We start from the raw sequence: 21,353 nt of genomic DNA, 5'->3' as shown, positions 1-21,353 counted from the left end.
GCTCAATGATGGTGTGGTGGTGGAGGCTTCCCGCCTCAGCCCGGAAGTGAAGCATCGGAGCTTCTGCTCCCATTGCTGATGGTTCACACTGAGAGCTCCCTTTACTTCTTGAGTGGAGTTGTTCTAGGCTAGTTGTAGCTTATTCTGAGCGTCCCCCATTCAAATCTTTACAGGATGACAATAAAAAATCCTTTTCACGTCTGAAATAAAAGTCTTTATTAGAGCCAAAACCACATTTGAAATTCTTGAGGCTCATTGCCGTCTCAAACCGCATCTGTCCCATCAAGTGCAAATCCATCACCCTGATGTGCTGAAGCAGGAGAGAAACACCCTAATGACAGAATTATTATTAACTCTGAAAATGCTTAAAAAAAACCAGTTCTATACCTGCCTGTCTAATCCATGTGGATCCCAGTCTTAATTCCCATCCATGTCACACACATGGATGCATCGCCTGCTCTTCACACTGAATTCAGAGGCAGTATGTAAGTTCTGTGGCCTTACTCATGCCTTGGGGAGGGGGTGAAGGTGGGGACTCTGTAGTTCTCATATACCTAAGCTCCTGAGTCAGAGGGGGGGAATCCTTCATCTCTCGTATACCTCATTGTCTTGAGTCGCAAGTGGGGGGGAGGGAGAATCCTCTAGCTCTCATATACCTTATGTCTGGAATGGGTGAAGTGGGGGAGACTCTCTACTCTCATATACCTAAGCTCCTGAGTCGGGGGGGGGGATCCTTCATCTCTCGTATACCTCATTGTCTTGAGTCACAAGTGGGGGGGGAGGGAGAATCCTCTAGCTCTCATATACCTTATGTCTGGAATGGGTGAAGTGGGGGAGACTCTCTACTCTCATATACCTAAGCTCCTGAGTCAGAGGGGGGGAATCCTTCATCTCTCGTATACCTCATTGTCTTGAGTCGCAAGTGGGGGGGAGGGAGAATCCTCTAGCTCTCATATACCTTATGTCTGGAATGGGTGAAGTGGGGGAGACTCTCTACTCTCATATACCTAAGCTCCTGAGTCAGAGGGGGGGGATCCTTCATCTCTCTTATACCTCATTGTCTTGAGTTGCAACTGAGGGGGAGGGAGAATCCTCTAGCTCTCATATACCTCATGTTTCAAGCCTGGGGTAAAAATTCCTCCAGTTCTAATTTTCTGACTTTTGGGAGGGTGGCAGGGGAAGGGAGGGGGTTTCACATACCTCATGTCCCAAGTCTGCAGTAGGGGAAAGAGAAAGAGACCTTTGTCCTTTTTAGGTTTCTCACCTCTGACCATATCCCGGTTGTCCATGCCACAGGACAGGAGATGTGGCGGTTGCAGGACTCACTGGTGTCAGGCTGTGGGATGTGTTGACAGTCTGCAGGCTGCAAGGCTCGCTGCTCATCCAGTCGTACGCTCTGAATGCAGAGCATTGCCCTCTTCATAAGGCCCGTGTCACCACAGGATGCAGAGCAGGGTTGCCATTCTCCAACCCACCACCTAAACAAGTGAAAAGAAAAATTCAGGAGAAGAGGCTAGGGGATCAGAGCAGAGCAAAGAGTCCAAGTTTAGGCGTTTAAGCTCAAAGACACGCTCACAGACAAGCTCACAGAGCTTGTGCCAGCTCTGTGGGTGCTTGAACATACCCACTATTTTCTGAGGCAGCAAGTTCTATGCTGCAGAGTTCCAGGAAAACACAAGAAGAAACAAACAACAACACTGGTTAGACAACTACATTAATGGAGCAAGACTGACTTATGACGCATTTAGAAAAGCCATAAAAACTGCCTTATTCGACAGAAATATCACCTAAAAAGTATCTACTCAATCCTCTAAATCAGTTTCTAATATTTCAAACATGTCCACTCCTGCGTATAAGACAATAATTTATTCTGCATACTGTATTTCTGTTATTTCTGCATATTGTAACTCACTGACTGTCCAGCTCTCTTCAATGTAAACCGCCTAGAAGTCTCACGACTATGGCGGTATAGAAGAATAAAGTTATTATTATTATTATCCTAGGTACTGTTCTGCCTCCCCCTGCAATCTTTGCTTTAGGGAAGGCAAGTACAGCAGACTGACACTGACAAAAGGAACAGACAGAGTCAGATAATTTTATTGGCATGACAATTTTACCTATGTTACCAAAGTATTATCTATTGCAGTTAAGGTTAAAAAAAAAAAAAAGACAGAGGTATTGGGAGCAAGAAGGGGGTAAAGGGAATGAAAAGGGGTCACTGTTTAGTAGAGGCAATGCTGAAAGAGCTGTAAAGGGAAGAGAGGCTGGGTGATGGGGACAGGGACCCATAGCAGAGCTGTGTGGGACCTCAAGACTGCAAAAAAATGTGACAAAGTGGTGGCTACAGCCAGAGGAAATAGCAGAAAAAGGAAGGAGCTAGTGCCCCTATACAAGTCACTGGTGAGGCCCCACTTGGAGGCTGTATCTTGCTAAAGATGTGAGAAGACTTGAAGTGGTCCAGAGGAAGGTTACAAAAATGATATCAGGATTGCGCTGAGAGATGTATGAGAAGAGTCTTGAATACCTGAATATGTATACCCTAGAGCAGGGGTAGGCAATTCCAGTCCTCGAGAGCCACAGACAGGTCAGGATTTCAGGATATCTATAATAAATACACATGAGATAGATTTGCATCTCAAGGAGGCAGTGCATGCAAATTCATCTCCTGAAAACCTGACCCGCTTGTGGCTCTCGAGGACTGGAACAGCCTACTCCTGCCCTAGAGGAAAGAAGGGACAGGAGAATGATACAGAAACGGACAAGCAGTAAAACTAGAGGACATAATATGAGGTTGTGGGGTGGTGGACTTAGGTGTAATGCCAGGAAATACTTTTTCACAGAGGTGGTGGTGAATGCCTGGAATGTCCTCCCTGTAGAGGTGGTGGAGGCAAAAACAGTGACAGTTCAAAAATGCATAGGATCCCAGAATAAAAAGAGGACAGTAATCATCAGATCAAGAACTATCATTTTGTTTCTCATGCACAGGAGTGATGCTTAAATGCAGCCCCAGCAGAGGGGAAGCAAAGCTGATGCTGCGTGGACTTCGACAGTCTTTGTCCCAAATGTGGCAAGACAGATGGCGACTCCAGCACTAGGGCAATGTGGCTGATGCCAGATGGACTTCTACAGACTGTGTCCAGTATGTGGCACATTCCTATCATCTGAATACAGGTTTTGCTTATCGAGGGGGAGAGGGGAGAACATCTCCCAGAGAAACTTAGCAAGTAAAACGAATAAGAAGAGAGAATGATATGTAGTTCACAACACTGTACCTGGCTGGACAGGGCTCCTCATTGCATATACGTTGTATGTCATCTGGTCGGATCAGAGAGTCACAGTATCGCTCTTCTACTATCCCAGCAAGTCTTTCTACACAGTAGACAATCTGCCTCTGAACACCTGCAGAAGAGAAGCAAAGAAAACAGCTGACAGCCTATCCTAGCCTCTCCTCATCAGCTAACATGAGTAAGCCCTAAAGATCACCTCCCAAAAGTGAACCCAAGTGTATTGCAGTGTCCTCACTGCGGGAGTCCCTCATGTTAGGTGCTGTGTGTGCAGTGTCCTCGCCGCAGGAGTCCCTCGTGTCAGGTGTTGTGTGTGCAGTGTCCTCGCCGCAGGAGTCCCTCGTGTCAGGTGCTATGTGTGCAGTGTCCTCGCCGCGGGAGTCCCTCGTGTCAGGTGCTGTGTGTGCAGTGTCCTCGCCGCGGGAGTCCCTCGTGTCAGGTGCTGTGTGTGCAGTGTCCTCGCCGCGGGAGTCCCTCGTGTCAGGTGCTGTGTGTGCAGTGTCCTCGTCGCGAGAGTCCCTCGTGTCAGGTGCTGTATGTGCAGTGTCCTCGCCGCGGGAGTCCCTCGTGTCAGGTGCTGTGTGTGCAGTGTCCTCGCCGCGGGAGTCCCTCGTGTCAGGTGCTGTGTGTGCAGTGTCCTCGCCGTGAGAGTCCCTCGTGTCAGGTGCTGTGTGTGCAGTGTCCTCGCCGCGGGAGTCCCTCGTGTCAGGTGCTGTGTGTGCAGTGTCCTCGCCGCGGGAGTCCCTCGTGTCAGGTGCTGTGTGTGCAGTATCCTTATTGTAGGTGAACTCCAAGATAGGCTCTCAGTGCTCTCTGTGCAATCCTCACCACAGCTTTATGACATATTGAGAAGCCCCTTACCCATGCCACAGGTCACAGTGCAGGAGGTCCATGATCCAAAGCGCCAGGAAAAGTCAGAAGAATCAAGCTCATTCTCGTGGTCCAAGTGCCGCTGGACTGTGTACTGGTATCGCACCCCAGGATTGGTCTCCTGGAACAGCAGCTTAGAATAAAGCAGAGAATCCCATATTATCCACAGTGAAATGTGATGACATTGGAATCCGGTGTGACCCTTCTAGCTTTATCTCCCCTGTAGCTTTATCTTCCCTTTGCAAATTTTGAAGATACCTTAAAAGTGTCATCCTGTCTTCTGGGATGTTCTGCAGTTCTTACTGTGCCTGGAATGCTGTGAACTGAATCTCAATAACTAAAGAAATACATTCTTGGCAGTCTGGAGACTTTTCTTGGTGTCAACTAGGACTGAAGGGTTAAAGCTGTTACATGAACTGAACTAGCTCTTCCTTCAGCTTCCCGCACTGCGGTGTAATATTATGTTAATGTTGTGGTTGCAGTGGTTTCCTGGTTAGGAAGCTGGAGTTCTGGGTTATGATTCATTCTACAAAACTGACTACAAAAAGACCCCAAAACCTTCATTTCGGACAGGGAAGAGCAGCGGATGAAAACTGTAGCTAGGAATCAGGATCGTCTTCAGCTCCACAGGACATCCTGTCAACAGATCCCAGGGCACCGGCTAAATGCAGGAAACCTTAATTAGGCAGTGTAGATTGTACCCTCCCACCCATCTTTTCTAGTTGGTACCTGACCACCTAACTGAGTTCCTTTTTACATTTATTGGGCATCTATATTGATAAATTCTGTTTGCATGTTGCTATATTGACAAATGTATCCATCCAAAGTAGAGTGGATTTGGAGGAGAGCCAGAACTTATACTGATAGTGGCCGCATAAATTATGGAGACAAAGACTATCTGAATTCAAGAAAGCGTGGAGATTAAGATGTCCAAGGAACCATCATCAACTTTCCTTTGGCCAGGTATCTATTCAGGGCCCTTAGGTCTAGGCTGAGATGGAATCCTCCTGTCATTTTGAGGACCAGGAAGCACTTGGAAAACCCCATTCTCTTTTTCCTGTGTGGAATAGACTTGACTGCAGTGGCCTGCAAAGGGAAGAGAGCTCCTTCTGAAGCAAATCCAGCTGCTGAGGGCTGGATGCACTAAAAACGGTCGTTAAGACAGTGCAGGTTGCTGTGGGCCGATGTTTTGGCCAATTTCAAATGGCTTCCCATGCAAATGCCGTAATCCTATTTGATCATTCATTTTGAAAGCGACTCTCACACATGTACAGAGCCAGCAAGGGAAGCTCGTAAAAGAATAGGATGGCCTAAGGCAGTTGGTGACATGAAGGTGCTTAATTGCCTCAGGAAAGCTACAGAAGTTATGCCTGCACTCTGCCCACAATCTTTATGATATTATCCTTTCAGAGTAATTAGCCTAAGGGGGTCATTTTACAACTTCCAGCTTTGGTGGAAAGTATGCACACTTCACGGACACTGCACATTTTTCAAAGTACAAATATGTGCATACATTGTCTTTGAAAATTATCCCTACAAATCTTTACTCCTATTAATTTATGCAGATACATTTTCCAGTAAAACCGTGAGCATAGTTTTGAAAATTCAAAAGTATGCATACAGTTCCAACTCAGCCTCCAGGAACATGTCCACTTCCACAGGTTAAGCACGCTGAAACTAAATGCAGCAGTCCTATTCATGTGAAAATCTCCTCTTTCCAGACTTCTCATGTGGTTCACACAGTTGTCAGTCAGAGAAATTCTTCCATGAGGCTAAGCTGGGAAGGAACTCCTGCACATGCTCAGAAACCTTCTAGAGTTTTCTGCTTCTGCACTGATGGGGGGAAGCAGTCAGAGGGAATCCCTTTACAGTTACTCTGATGATGTCCGTTGACTGTTTTTGTGTGCAGTAGATGAGACACAGATGAGGTTTGATGGGCTCTATGATATAGCATCACTTTTGGAAAGGGGATGGAAAGAACAGAGCATCTGGGTAGAAGAAAAAGCATACCTGAATCCAGACGGGCTCTATCGTGGGTCCTGGGGCTGTCAGATTTTCCCAGTTCCCTGTTCTTTCGTAAGTGAAAGTGGTTCCTGCCACGGGGTAATTCCCATTCCACTGGATGGTCCAGCCACCATTTAGGAAATACTTGTCAGGATCCTCACTTCGCAAGGCAAGGAAGTTCTCAGCTTCTGCCATCTCTTCGATGCGAATCTCACGGGCACCAGCTGGAATCAACCCAATATCTACATATCCTAGAGAGACCATCCCAAAGTCAAAGGCACCACAACAACATGGATACACAGTAGCATTTCTAAAATTCTTTAACTAGGCTCCCCCTTCAAAGCACCTGGATTCCATTACAGATAGAATGCTAGCATGAACCCACGTTGGCACGCTTGAATGCAGACATGCCCACCTACACCTGGATCTAAGTCTGGCACGCAACACATGTAACTTACAGTAATCTGTAATTTGTGCACATAAGTGGCAGATCCACAAATGCTCTAACTATGCCTTACAACATCTAGCACTTATGTGTGCCCTTATAGAATAACACATAGTGGACCTATATGCACAAGCTGCATGTGAACTATATGTGATCAGTTACAGAATTGCTTTTTGTATATCTATTTACCTAAGAGCATAAGAAGAGCCATCCTGGGTCAGACCAAGGGTCCATCTAGCCCGGTATCCTGTTTCCGAAGTGACCAATCCAGTACCTGGCAGAAACCCAAATGATAGCAACGTTCACACCTACACAAAGCAATATGGGACACTCGTACTGCCAGTCAAATCATTTGACCTTTTGGCAATTAAGTAGAATGAGGAACTGGGAATGAACCTGAGGGCGACTGACATCTGCCAAGCTCTGACTCATATCCCGGGGGTGGTGCAGGGGTCTACTTGACGTGAATGTACTTATAGGATTATTTCTAGGGCTTATTTTACTTAAATACAAGTCTACCACTCAGGACAGGCTATGTGATACTGTCTGTATCTTAGAAACATAGAAATAGACGGCAGATAAGGGCCACGGCCCATCTAGTCTGCCCACCGCAATGACCCTTCCCCACCTAACTCAGTGAATAGATCCCACGTGTCTATCCCATTTGGCCTTAAAATCAGGCACGCTGCTGGCCTCAGTGACCTGAAGTGGAAGATTGTTCCAGCGGTCAACCACTCTTTCAGTGAAAAAGAATTTCCTGGTGTCACTGTGCAGTTTCCCTCCCCTGATTTTCCACGGGTGCCCTCTGGTTGCCGTGGGACCCTTGAGAAGGAAAATATCTTCTTCCACTTCGATGTGACCCGTGAGATACTTGAACGTCTCGATCATGTCTCCCCTCTCTCTGCGTTCCTCGAGTGAGTAGAGCTGTAACTTATCCAGCCTTTCCTCGTACGGGAGATCCTTGAGACCCGCGATCATCCGGGTGGCCATTCTCTGGACCGACTCTAGTCTCAGCACATCTTTTCGGTAATGCGGCCTCCAAAATTGCACACAGTACTCCAGGTGTGGTCTCACCATGGATCTATACAATGGCATAATGACTTCAGGCTTACGGCTGACGAAACTCCTGCGTATGCAACCTATGATTTGCCTTGCTTTGGAGGAAGCTTGCTCCACTTGATTGGCAGCCTTCATGTCCTCACTGACGATCACCCCTAAGTCACGTTCTGTTTCAGTTCTTGTTAGGATCTCGCCATTTAGGGTGTAAGTCTTGCATGGATTTTGGCTGCCCAGGTGCATGACTTTGCATTTTTTGGCATTGAAGCTGAGTTGCCAGGACCTAGACCAGTGCTCCAGTAGTAGTAGGTCGTGCATCATGTTGTCGGGCATTGAATTTTTGTCTGTTGTATTCTTGGCCACTACATTGCTTAGTTTGGCGTCATCAGCGAATAATGTTATTTTACCTCGGAGCCCTTCTGCCAAGTCTCTTATGTAGATGTTGAACACTTTGGTCATGCCCACAAATACAACAATTTTGGTTGAAGATCTTGAGTAGATTACTGGGTATCAACATTTCCAGTTCCATGGCAACAAACTGTGGAATTACTGGGAGGGGAAGGTGATTATTGTTTCAGAAACTGTGCATTGTAGCCCACAAATTTATTTTGCAATATTGTTGCACCAGGGTTTGCAATATAGCCCACCAGGGTTTTGGCACTGGAGAAACCAAGTTCTTCGACTGATGCTACTGGAGGCAAGAGATGCTGCTAATACTGCCAGTGCAAACAGATTCAATCTCTACCACATAGAGACAAAAGTATGGTTCAAAATGACGTGAAATTTGAATTTTTTGCACTGGACATAATATTTAGGCATTCCTGGTTGGGAGAGGGGAGGATGTTGAGGGAAATGATTGATATTTTTATAACCGTAAGGGTGGGGTTATATGAGTCAAAACCCCACATGCTAAGGTCAGGTGAGACTATGTAATGTTATTTGTTCAATTTTATTTAAAATTTAATAAAACAGATTTAACATAAATGCAATTAAATTTGGTCATTAAAAATCCCACAGCATGCTCAAAAAAAGAAAATGCTATCAGGTGCATTTAGTGCCGACAAAAATAAGACTAGCTCCCCCCAACCCTGAAAACTTGGTTCATCGGGAAAGTCCTTCCTATCCGTACCCTTCTCCTCCACTGCCAACTCCAGACTCCGTCCCTTCTATCTGGCTGCACCGTATGCCTGGAACAAACTTTCTCAGTCATTACGTCAGGCTCCGTCTCTACCACCTAAAACCCCATTTTTTCAGCACCTAACTACCACTCAGCCTAAGATACATATATCCATCCTATCATTCTCTCTACAAGAAACTCCCCAACCTTATACGTCCTGTCTGTCTGTCCAAATTAGATTGTAAGCTGTACATATTAAATGTAATAGACGGTCCCTGCTCAGTAATATGTAATAAAATGTATGCCTTTCAGTGCTATAGAAATGATAAATACTAATAGTAGTAGTGGTTGAGAGAAGGGGTGTGTAATAGTGCTGCCCGATTCACAATTCGAATCGGTTCACCGATTCACTTCGGGTGAATCGATTCGAATCGATTTAAAACAAACAAACAAAAAATTAGCTTCCTGATTTGGACCCTCCCCCCTCGCCCCCTAAAGCAGGAGCGCCAGCGCTGCTCTTGCTGGCCGGCCTCTACCACACCTGCTTTAGAGGGCGAGGAGGGAAGGTCAGTCGGGAAGTGCTGCTGTCCGGTTCCCCATCCCCTGGTGTCCGGTTTCCCACCCTGGCCTCCTGGCACCATTTACCTTATAGGTGTAGCCTGCAGAGAAGATCACGGTTATAGCGTCTTTGCAAACTGCTTTGAGCTGTTTCCTCCGCCGCGATCCTGCCTCTGACGTCAGAGGAGGGGTGGGACCGCAGCAGAGGAAACAGCTCAAAGCAGTTTGCAAAGACGCTAAAACCGCGATCTTCTCTGCAGGCTGTACCTATAAGGTAAACGGTGCGGGGAGGCCAGGGGGAACACGGAGGCCTTCCCAGGGGGGATGTGCAGTCTTTCGGAGTGGGGGGTGGGACAAGCCTTCAAGGGGACAGGCCTTGGGAGAGTGCAGGCCTTTAAGGGGGGGACAGGCCTTCAAAGAGGGGACAGGCCAGGGATGGTGGCACAGGCCTTCAGGGGGGACAGGCCTTTAAGGGGGGGACAAGCCTTCAAGGGGAGGACAGGCCTTCAAAGGGTGGACAAGCCAGGGATGGTGGCATAGGCCTTCGGGGGGACAAGCCTTTAAGGGGGGGGACAGGCCTTCAGGTGTGGGGGGAAAGGCCTTCGGGGTGGGGTGCAGGCCTTTAAGAGGAAGTTCAGGCCTTCAGGGGGGACAGACCTTCAGGGGAGGGGGGCCCTAGTGTAGAAGTACACGGAGGGAGGGAGGGAAGGGGGGGTTTAAAGAGACGTGCATATGCCAGACTTTGGGGGGGAAGAAATAATGGGTCTTGAAACTTGTCTAAAAATAGAGGCGAGGGAGAGAGAAGATGGACAATGGGATTTAGGGAGGAAAGGAACAGAAAGGGAGAGAAGTTGGACACAAGGGATAGTGTACTGTGGAGGGGGGGATAGAGATACTGGGTAGGAGGGTAGTTGGGAAAAGAAAGGGAGAGATGGTGGACCCTGGGGTGGTGGGGAAGGAGGGAGAGATGCTGGATAAAGGGTAGTTAAGAAAAGGTGGATCTGGGGAGGGAGATGAAAAAAAAGGAAAGATGCCAGACCGGGGGAGGGAAAGGGGAAGACAGAGATGGCAGATGAATGGTTAGCACGGAGAAAGAAGAAAGAAGGGGACCCTGGCAAGCAAGTTATCAGAAGACAACCAGAGCCTGGGACCAACAAGATCTGAAAAATGACCAGACAACAAAAGGTAAAAAAACTAATTTTATTTTCTGTTTTGTGATTACAATATGTCAGATTTGAAATGTGTATCCTGCCAGAGCTGGTGTTAGACCGCAAACGTGAGCTAGGATTTAACAGAAAGAGGAAAAGTCTTTTTTGTTTGTTTATTTTATTTACACCACAGAGCCAGTGTGGTTAGGAGAAGGCAAAGGGGGTGAAGAGGCTATAAAATAAACCCACCAGGATGTTTGAAAAAAACACCCAATTGGGAAGGAAAATTGAATTGAATCGAAATTTTTTTTCCTGAATTGGGCAGCACTAGTGTGTAATGGCCCCTCTTCTCTTCAACCAACCTGCCCCAAACAGGCTTCCCAAGGGAGAGATAGTTAAGAGCTACCTTGCCAGGGCGGGGGGGGGGGGGAGGTTAGGTCATATTGTAAAAACTTAGGGATTGCCTAGAGTTACCTTGTCAAGGAGATGGGAGGGGGGTGTCAGGTCAAGTCACACCGGGGTAACTGAGAGATTGCTGAGAACTACCTGGTCATGGAGAGAGTTGAGTTCAGTCAAGTTGAGGAAGGAGGCTGTGAGACTACAATGGGAAGAAGCTAAAGCAGACACAGTGATGTTTTTAATTAAATGACCCCCTTTCTGACAGAGCATGAGCCAATTTCCACTCATGCATCAACAGGAAGGGAGAAATTTTGGCAATGAGCTATGGCTAATTTGTACATTTTTAACAGCAGTAATTTGCACGCTCAATGCTTACTGCATTGCCATGGAATATTTTGGAGTTAATTTTGAAGTAGAAGCCATATGCTAAGCATGTGGGCTCTTCTGCATCAGCCCCAGAATAGCTAAATTTCACTGTTCAGCATATAATTTTGAGTCTAGTCCCCATCATGCCTCCAGCTCTTCCTCAAATTCAAAAAAACTTTTACGTATATAGAAACTTAAAAATATAATTGCAGATAAAGGCCAAATGGCCCATCCGCAATCTCCTCCTCTCCCTAAGAGATCCCACTTGTGTATTCCACATTTTCTTGAATTCAGACATAGTCTGTCTCCACCACTTCTTCCGGGAGACTGTACAATGCATCTACCACTCTTTCTGTAAAAAAGTATTTCCTTAGATTACTCCTAAGCCTATCACCTCAACTTCATTCTATGCCCTCTAATTCCAGAGCTTCTTTCAAATGAAAGAGACTTGACTCATATGCATTTACACCATGTAGGTATTTAAACATCTCTATCATTGGGTGGGGGATGGGTAACGTAGTGAAATTTGGAAGAGTTTTAGGAACAATTTCATTGTGTTGTACACTATGCTACCTTGAGCTTTGTATTGTTTTTGTATGCAAAATTAATAAAATATATTTTGGAAAAAAAACCAACCCATCTCTATCATATCTCCCCTCTCCCGCCTTTCCTCCAAAGTATACAGATTGAGATCTTTAAGTCTGTCCCCATAAACAGAATGCTAGGAATGATTAAGAAGGGGATCACAAACAGATCAAAGAAGGTTATCATGCTGCTATACCGGGCCATGGTGCGCCCCCACCTGGAATATTGCATCCAACACTGGTTGCCGTACATGAAAAAGGACATAGTACTACTCGAGAGGGTCCAGAGAAGAGCAACAAAAATGGTTAAGGGACTGGAGGAGTTGCTGTACAATGAGAGGCTAGAGAAACTGGGCCTCTTGTCCCTTGAAAAGAGGAGACTGAGAGGGGACATGATCGAAACATTCAAGATAATGAAGGGAATAGACTTAGTAGAGAAAGAGAGATTGTTCACCCTCTCCAAGGTGGAGAGAACGAGAGGGCACTCTCTAAAGTTAAAAGGGAAAAGATTCCGTACAAACGTAAGGAAGTTCTTCACCCAGAGTGGTAGAAAACTTGAACGCTCTTCCGGAGGCTGTTATAGGGGAAAGCACCCTCCAGGGATTCAAGACAAGGTTAGACAAGTTCCTGCTGAACCAGAACGTACGCAGATAAGGCTAGACTCAAATAGGGCACTGGTCTTTGACCTAAGGGCCGCCACGTGAGCGGACTGCTGGACACAATGGACCACTGGTCTGACCCAGCAGCGGCAATTCTTATGTTCTTAAGACCACCGACCATTTTCCTTCCTCTGGACTGACTCCATCCTGTTTATATCTTGCTAGTTTTTTTTTTCCAATTTTTTAAATTAAGTTTTCAAAAAATAAACATCAAACAGCAACGTAGTGTACAACAATAAGCAGTGAGTACCAACATTCAGCCCAGTTCCACTCCCATCCCTGTCTCCCCCCCCCCCCAACAACAACAGAAATCACAAAATGCAATAGAAATATTCCAGTCCAGTGTGTCTCAATATCTTGCTAATTTAAATGCTGTTGCTGGAAATTATCCTAATGAAAGCTGTATTTGTAAGGTCCACAACTTAAAAACTAATTCCACTTATGTAGTCCACACCCCTACTGTTTCTGTAAACAGCTCCGAATATCAGTCCTTATATTTTCAAATCTACACTCATGCTTTTGAGAAAAATCCTATCCACACAAAAGGTGAAAGTGTCCAGTCTTAAAACATGGTGCAAAGCTAGTGGCTGAAAAGTAAGTGGGGGCTTTGTCCCAGTTCAGACCATTTGAGAACTGCAGACTGTTTGGGGAAACAGAAATCCTCTTACCGAGCCCTTCACTTTCCTCAAATGTCTTCTTCACAGTCTGACAGGTGGAGCCATTGCCGTGACACACACCGCAGCGGTCCTCCACTGCGTTGGAATCAATCTCATAGTCACAGCCAACATTCTGCAATACAGCCCAACAAACCATAGTCAGTTCTTGGACAGAAAGTCTGGGGGGGGGGGGAAGTGTACAAAATAATTTAAAATAATCTGGAGAAATTATTTCTTTACTCAACATGTAAACTCTGGAATTCATTGCCAGAGAATGTGGTTAGCTTAGCATGGTTTTAAAAAGGTTTGGATAATTTCCTAAAAGAGAAATCCATAGGCCATTATTGAGATGCGTTAAAGAAATCCACTGCTTATTCTTAGGATAAGCAGCAAAGAATCTGTTTTGCTACTTGGGATCTAGCTGGGTACTTGGGACCTGGCTTGGCCACTGTTGGAAAACAGGATACTGGGCTTCATGGACCTTCAGTCTGTCCCAGTATGGCAACTCTTGTAACACTCTTGGAAATTATTTCCATAAGTTGGAGGCACTAACCTGTGTAGAGTTCGGAGGGGGGGGGAGTTTGGGATAAAAGTTAGAACCCTGGTTGATTGTATATCATATTGTGATTTCTCTGTATTCTTTGACAGTACTGCTTGTATTTACACTTGACTATTTAAAATAAAATATATAATCTACTCACAACACCATAGTTCTACCCTCTGTAATCACCATCCTCTTATTCATTTCCTTGCTACCCTTTCCTCTCCCCTTCTGGCCTCTCACACATAGTTCCATCATTCCCAAGTCTTCCTCCTTCTACCCCCGCATCTGCTCCCTCTTTCTCCTCTTCCCATCATCAGCCTCTTATTTCCCTGTCCCTTCTCTCTCCTCTCATGCCCTCTACCCCATGGTCCAGCATTCTCCTGGCCTTACTCCCATTGTCCAGCATCTCTCCATCATGCCCTTCTGCTCTTGGATCCAACATCTCCCTCTACCTCCTAGGTATCTCTCTTTCCCTCTCATTCACCCTCATATCCAACATTTCCTCCAACTCACTCCCTCTCTTGTGCCCTGGGTCCAACATCTCTCTGCCCCTCCACCATCATATCCCTCTCCCCATGCACTCTCTCTCCTCTCCTCCATCCCTCTGTCCAATAATTTTTCCCTCTCTTACTCCTCATCCCCTCCTCACTCCATGCAGTATATTTCTATCTCCTCCACCACTTTGCTGCATTTCCCTGGGAGAAATGCAGCAATTCCTCCCCTCCACCCAACATCCAGCAATTCTCCTTCTCTCTCCCCCCACCCCACTGCAGCATCTCTCCTTCCCTCCCATACATCTTCATCTCTTCAAGGTCCTCTTCAAGCATTGGCTCCTGTGCTGGAGGTGAACCAGTGTGGTCCTTTATCCCACTTTTCAAGTTGTATGGGTCCCCACACACTACCTGCCACTGACCTGGAAGCCTCCCCTCTGCTGCTTCCTGACCAAGCAGAGAAACAGGTGAGGCTTCCGGGTCAGCTTGTAAAGAGGGATGTAGGACCATGCTGGTTCACCTCCAGTGCAGGAACCAATGCTATCAAGGTGCACCACTGCCAGGTGGGTCTGAGCCTAATCTGGGTGGGTGGTGCACTGGGCCTGAGGCATGTGCCTACTTTGCCTAGCCATTAATCTGGCACTGGTCCACAAAGGCCAGACTAGCAGTGGGTAGGAGGAAACCAAAAAGAGACCAGATAATCCAGTGAAAAGTCCCAAAAAGTTTTTTTTATTAACAATAGAAGTAGAGTGCTCAAAAACTGTGCTCAGCTTGGCCAAGTTTGGCTGATTCCTTCCAGTGCTATGGTTTGTCCTCCCCAGTCAAGCTAGGAATTAGGGAGATGCTGACTAATCTCATGCTTATACCTTCTGCTGGCTGGCTCCTTAGCTTCAGAATTCACCCTCTATTAAGACTGTGACTTAGAGCAGATGGACGCCCTGCTCTTAACCTCAATATTTCCTTTTTTTCTACTGCTCTTTCCTGGGCAGCAGATCTGAGTAATTCTTCTATGACAAGCCCTCAGGACTACTCTAGTAGCCGAACGAGGTGCCATTGCACCAGCATCTAGCTTCCATCCCTCCCTCCTGGTGCTTCAGCTCAACAGAGCCCTACTGTCCCCATCTAACAGGAGAACTAAATCCAGTGAGGAAGTAGTACCTTACATATCCCATTGATACAGATATCACGGCTGGTACTGCCTTCATAACATGGCGTTCCATCCACAACTGCATCTAGCAGCTTCTCGGAAAAGTATTCTTGCTCTGGACGGCAGTTTAGCTCACAAGGGTTTACTGCAAAGATGCAAGGTACAGGAATGAAAAAAGGGAGAGGCAGTGAACAGAGGATACTAACAGGAGATTTCCCTGCTTCTCGGAACCATGAGAGCACAACTACAAGGGTCTACAGAAAAGACTGATTCTGTCTCCTCTCCCAACCGACTGGTGTGACAGGGAGCACACTAGGCTGTGGAAGCACAGGAGAGAAGTGCTTCCAACCATCATTTGCACACTGGAATTGGGAAGGATCAGCATGCATTGCTTTGGAGAGAAAGAGATATGGAGGGGGAGAAGGTGTCAGTAGACTGATGTGTGCAGTTCCTGCAGGGTCTTTCCCCCCTTAATCACACTTATTTAGCAGAGCTGCCATCTCACCCAGGACAACCTGAAAGATGATCAAGTCCTGTTTTTTTCCCTGCATGAAAGAGGCAGAAACAGTCCAGAAAAGACCCTTTGGGTTGAGCTGAGTGAGGTGACAGCTCCTCTCCATCAATCTTGGTGGTGCCTCCTTTCAGGAAAGATGCACCAGCCTTCACCTGCTGCAGCATTTCCTCTTTCTTCCAGGAAGCGCCAGGAAGCCTAGTAGGTATGCAAAGAGAACATACTTGTGCTGGGCACAGGGATCCATGTGCGAAGCTTTCCTTTGTAGGGCAGAGCATCAAACCGTGAGCACTGCAGCTGGCGGAAGGAAGGCTGTTCAGAGGCACAGCGTTCTGTGTTACATAGACGGTAACGCTGACGTTCTCCCAAACAATATTTACCTCCATACTTGGGTCTAGCAAATCAGAGAAAGAAAAGAAACCTTGAAATCAGCAACTACCATACTGAGAAAACCCATTTATCTATTTACGGAGAAAGATATTATACCTCAACTTCAACTAACACAGTGAGATATACTCACTGAGGATTTGTACTGATTGTCTGCAATTTAAAAAGATGATAAAAACACAATTATTTGTTGATGCCTTTTTATGAAATTGCACAAAAAAATGATTTAGCAGAGATTTTTAAGGATGTTGAATCTTTGTAATTTACCTAGAGTTATGCTTAATTATTTGGTGTGTAGATATTTTTAGTGTTGATTTTAAGTGGAATATATTAGATTAGATTGTGACTGTTTGTGCAATGTAGTGTCTGATGAAATATTATGAATGTTTTATATGAAAACCGCTTTGGTTCAAGTGATTTAGAAATTTTATAAATAAATAATGCTCTCTCCACTGACTGGAAGCTGGAATGAGAAAGCTCATTACTCTTTAGTGACTTAAATCAGGACAGAATCTCAGAGCCGGATGCTCTAAAATCACCATTAAAATCCTGTGGGTCGCTCTGGTGCTGGTAAATTATCCGATTTGAAAACGGCATGCCATAATCCTGTCTGATCAGTTGTTGGAGAAAGCGACTGACACATGCGCAGAGCCAGAAGGGGAAGCCTCAAACAGCTGAGTGGCAGGGGAAGACCTGAAGTAGCCTCCAGCCGCTCAGCTGTTTGGGGCAGGAAGAGAAGGATTTTTTTTATTGGGCACAGATGTGCATGTGTAACACACACACACAATGTACTAAAAAAAACTTGTGCCAGGAACTCTCCCCCCCTTGAACTTAAAAAAAAATTGGCAGGAGGGGGGAGGAGCAATCCACCTAGTGATCTAAGGTTGGACTTAGTGAGCAAATTTATAGAACAAGTATTAGAGGAAATGGAACGTAATATAATAATTAGCTGTTAATTGGCATTAACTACCATTATAATTGGAATTACGTTAACTGCTCTTAGCTGGGATTCTACATCTTGTGCACACAAAATCCTTGGCATCCAACAGCAAGGAGGCATGGACCGAGAGAGGTAAGTCCTTCTCATCCATACCCTTTTCCTCCACTGTCAGCTTTAGACCCCGACCGCTGTACACCTGGAACAGACTGTCTCTAGCAATATTCAAATCCAAGCTAAAAGCCCACTTTTTCAAGGCTGCTTCCAACTCCTAATTCCCACTCACCATATTAACTATGTCTATCTTATTATTCTCTCTGCAAGAAACTCCCCAACACTATCTGTCCCTTTTGTTCTGTCTGTGTGTCCTAATTAGATTGTAAGTAGAGAATGATACGGGGACAAATTTTTCCCATCCCATTCTGGCGAGCTCCGTCCTCATCTGCAAAAGCCTCAAACACTTTAAAATCATAAGAGTTCAAGGCTTGTGTGGTTAAGGCAGAGCTTACAGAATGGGGCAGGAACAGCAACAAAACTTTCGGGGATGGGACAGGGAAATTGCGAGGACGAGGAAAAATTTGTCCCCGTATCATTCTCTAATTATAAGCTCCTCTGAGCTGGGACCTTCTCAGCAGTGCATACACCTTTCAGGGTTATAGAAATGATAAATAGTAGTAGTAGTGGCATTGGCGGATTGTGCAGATTTATAGACTACTAGAATTGGGTGTGAGCATTTACACCAGCCTTTGAGATAGCGTAAGTGCTCACCCCTAAAATTAAGCACAAAGTTTAATTCGCATCATCCTGGTGCCCAACGTAAGGATAGCTACAGAGAAATGCCCCCTAAATGTATTGGTTCTCTTTTGGACAAAAAAACAACTCTGTTTAGATGAACTTTTCCCACCACAAATGCTGTCCCTCCCTTTTGTACTTGTTCTTTTTAAAAAACTGTTCAGGGCCAAGCACCCTGCAGGGTGTTGTCATTGCTGATACGTTGAAACTCTCTGCTCAGTGCGCAGCAACAGCAGCAGCTAAGAAAGCAAATAAAATGTTAGGCATTATTAGGAAAATAAAAGAAAACTGAGCGTATTAAAAACCACATCTCAAATATTGCGGGCAGTACTGGTCACTGCATCTCAAAAGAACTGAGATTAGAGGAAGTTACATCTGGTAATACTTTTAAAACAAACTGAAGGAAATACTTTTTTAGTCAACTATTAGTTAAGCTTTGGAATTCGTCAGCAGAGGTAACAGCAGTTAGCATATCTGGGTTTACAAAAGCTTTGGCCAAATTCCTGGAGGAAAAGTCCATGGTCCTCTCTTGAGGCAGACATGAGGGAAGCTACTACTTGCCCTGGGATCGGTAGCATGGAATGTTGCTACTATTTGGATTTCTGCCAGGTACTTGGGCCTGGGTTGCCCACTGTTGACGCAGGCTAGATGGACCATTAGTCTGACCCAAGATGGCTCTTCTTAGATAGAGAAAAGCTACAGAGAATGGCAATGAAAATGATAAAAGGGATGGTGTGACTTCCCTATGAGGAAATACTAAAGCAGCCAGGGCTCTTCAGCTTAGACAAAAGACAGCTGAGAGGAACAGGTAGACCTGAATCACTTGTTTACTCTTTCCAAAACTATGCAACAAAGCTACTAAGTAGTAAATTTAAAATAAATCAGAGAAAATATTTCTTTATTCAATGTGTAATTAAACTCTGGAATGAACTGCCAGTGAATGTGGTAAAAGCAGTTAATACAGTAGAGTTTAAAAATGATTTGGACAAGTTCCTAAAAGAAGAGTCCATAAGCCATTATTAAGGTGCATTTGGGAAAATCCACTGCTTATTTCTAGGATAAGCAACACAACATCTGTTTTACTCTTCTGGAACTGATGCCAGGATACTGGGCCTTATGCTTTTAAGATACAGAACTCTGAATCTTGCAAGAGGGTTCAAAGGTGACCTGAAATATACAGAGCCATGGCAGGCAGGATTATAAAATAATTAGGTACACAAGCAACTGGCAATCATCCTCCCTATGACTTACGTGGGATTCCTGCACTTGCGCTCGGAATTCTGCACCCCAGCACCACAGGACCGAGAGCACCTGGACCAGGAACTCCAGCCTCCCCAAGCTCCATGGATGGGCCCAGGCTGGAAATTGACAGGTACACACTCCCCATCAAAGCACCACTAAAGGAAAAGAGAGAACAAATTCAGAGCGGCTGGGGAAGCCCAGCTGAACAGCTTGCTTTGGCTGTCCTGTTCCCTTTCAGACTTGTCTGCGCACCCAAATGGGCTTCAATAGAAGGCACAGAAACCCCACCACCAGCAGTCACCTGCTTGCCCATTTCTTGCAGTATATCCACCTATGGGAACCCTAAGAGGGCTTCTTTTAATAGGTCTGTGTGCTGGTTGTCCAACAACACTAAAAAGCTTTCCAGTTGCTGCATTCACCAACCTTGGTGAACAGTATTTGGCACAGCAGTAACTTGTGACATACATGGATGGAACACAGGAAGCTCAGACACTACTCTACTGTGTAGACTGCTGAACATGAAATCCACAAGACTGACTGCACCTTGCCGTCACCACACTTCGTGCCGTCAACCGCTGCATCTAGCTTGGAGTGACAAGTGGTTCCAACACTGCACCACAGTGTGTTACAGACATTCTAGAGAAGAAGAAAGTAACAGGATATCTGAGCACATTTATGATAATCTTACTGCATTCACTTCACCAGTACTTTCCTGGAGATTCTACCAACATTGATATTTAAAAATACTCATTTGTTTCCTATTTCCCACAATGGATGCCATTTAAATTTTAGCCCCAGTCATGCAATGGCCAAACTGTATGCATTTAGGGGTAGTTTGATAAGGTTTTTGCTGCTTTCACATTACAACGACTTCCACACAGGCTTTCATGGTAAGACAGTGAATGTGCACGTTTTATAACATACACAAGTGCAATGACTCATTTACACACCTGCTTCTCACCCTGCCTGGGGGAATCTTCTAAAAGCCCCTTTTACATACATACAGCTCTATTGCCATACTCAGTGTCTACAGTTGAAAAGCTGCAAAAGACATTCTGATAAATTCTCCATATACCTCACCAGGTTTCTGAGAATTTACCCCATTGATTTTAGCTTCTGCATTTTGCTGCCTTTTCTTCCAGTCCCTGCGTTTTTTCTCATTGCCTTGTTGTGTGGGCAAACAGAAGGTTACATGCTTTGTATCCCAAAGGGAAAATATGGAACCCTACCCCACCCCAGCTCTGACCCTGCAAAAGACATACAAAAAGCAATCTCCTACAGTTTATGCTGGTGAGCAGGGAGCCTCAACCCCTACCTTCCACCCAAAAAGCATGGCTATAAGCCCCAGAATATGCTGCTGTTGTCTGAGTTTGTTCTTGAAGAGCCCATGAAAGTCTATGCTGTTCGCCAAGAAGTCCCATGCCCCAAGAGAGTCTATACTGTTAACTCTGAACAGGTTACCTCCCTACCTAATACCTCTCTGTGTACTTTAGCTAGAGTTATACTTGCTGCTCTGTGCAGGTAGCATCCCCATCTCACTCAGTGTTTGCGGTAAAATCCGATGGGCTGGTATCACAGCTACTATTGTAACAATTTCAAAAGGATGAGTCATTCTTAAAAAACTATGCATGCCAATGAGGTTCACAGAGGGTCACTACATTTGCATGGGATGAGTCGCTGGTGCTAGCAATTGGCACATGTGCATAATACATCCACAAGTAAAAAAAAAGACACCAAAATGAATATCCAAAGGAGGGATGCCAACTCCCTTCTGCTGCCACCATCAAACAACCCCCCCCCCCCGGCAGCAGGAGGGATGTCCACTCCCTCCCGCCACCGCCATACAGGTGCCTGGGTCAATCAGAGCCTTAGGCCCTTCCCTGGTACATCCCAGGAAGCATCAAGGAAGGGGAAGGCCCGTCATTTTGAAGATGTGGGCCTGCCACCTAGAGGGAGTATGTATCCCTCTAGCTGGCTTTCCTGATGAAGGTAGGGGGCAGGGGGGTCATCGGGGACACTGGTGGTAGCAGAAGGGAATGGGCATGTTGTTTGACATGGCAGTAGCAGGAAGGAGTAGGCATCTCTCCTTTTGCTGGAGGGGGGTGTTTTGGGGTGGTTCTTTGATGGCGGCGGCAGGAGAGAGTAGGCATCCCTCC

The 21,353-nt window shown here is 45.8% G+C and overlaps 1 protein-coding gene across 2 annotated transcripts in view; it reads right to left on the bottom strand.

The window, feature by feature from the left end:
• ADAMTS7 (ADAM metallopeptidase with thrombospondin type 1 motif 7) overlaps window positions 1–21,353 on the bottom strand; it is a 92,458-nt gene that overhangs the window by 22,402 nt on the left and 48,703 nt on the right. For both annotated transcript variants that reach the window (XM_033920053.1, XM_033920054.1), the window contains 9 exons: window positions 19,741–19,833; window positions 19,207–19,352; window positions 16,064–16,233; window positions 15,340–15,473; window positions 13,159–13,279; window positions 6,165–6,409; window positions 4,146–4,287; window positions 3,273–3,399; window positions 1,265–1,478 (listed from right to left, as the gene is read on the bottom strand). In XM_033920053.1, the coding sequence (XP_033775944.1) occupies window positions 1,265–1,478; window positions 3,273–3,399; window positions 4,146–4,287; window positions 6,165–6,409; window positions 13,159–13,279; window positions 15,340–15,473; window positions 16,064–16,233; window positions 19,207–19,352; window positions 19,741–19,833 (1,392 nt within the window). The remainder of the gene's footprint in view (window positions 1–1,264; window positions 1,479–3,272; window positions 3,400–4,145; window positions 4,288–6,164; window positions 6,410–13,158; window positions 13,280–15,339; window positions 15,474–16,063; window positions 16,234–19,206; window positions 19,353–19,740; window positions 19,834–21,353) is intronic.

Source organism: Geotrypetes seraphini, chromosome 14 (assembly GCF_902459505.1).
Source record: "Geotrypetes seraphini chromosome 14, aGeoSer1.1, whole genome shotgun sequence".
Lineage (NCBI taxonomy): Eukaryota > Metazoa > Chordata > Amphibia > Gymnophiona > Dermophiidae > Geotrypetes > Geotrypetes seraphini.
The sequence above is the reverse complement of the archived record's forward strand: the minus strand, read 5'-3'. Positions and strand labels throughout refer to the sequence as shown.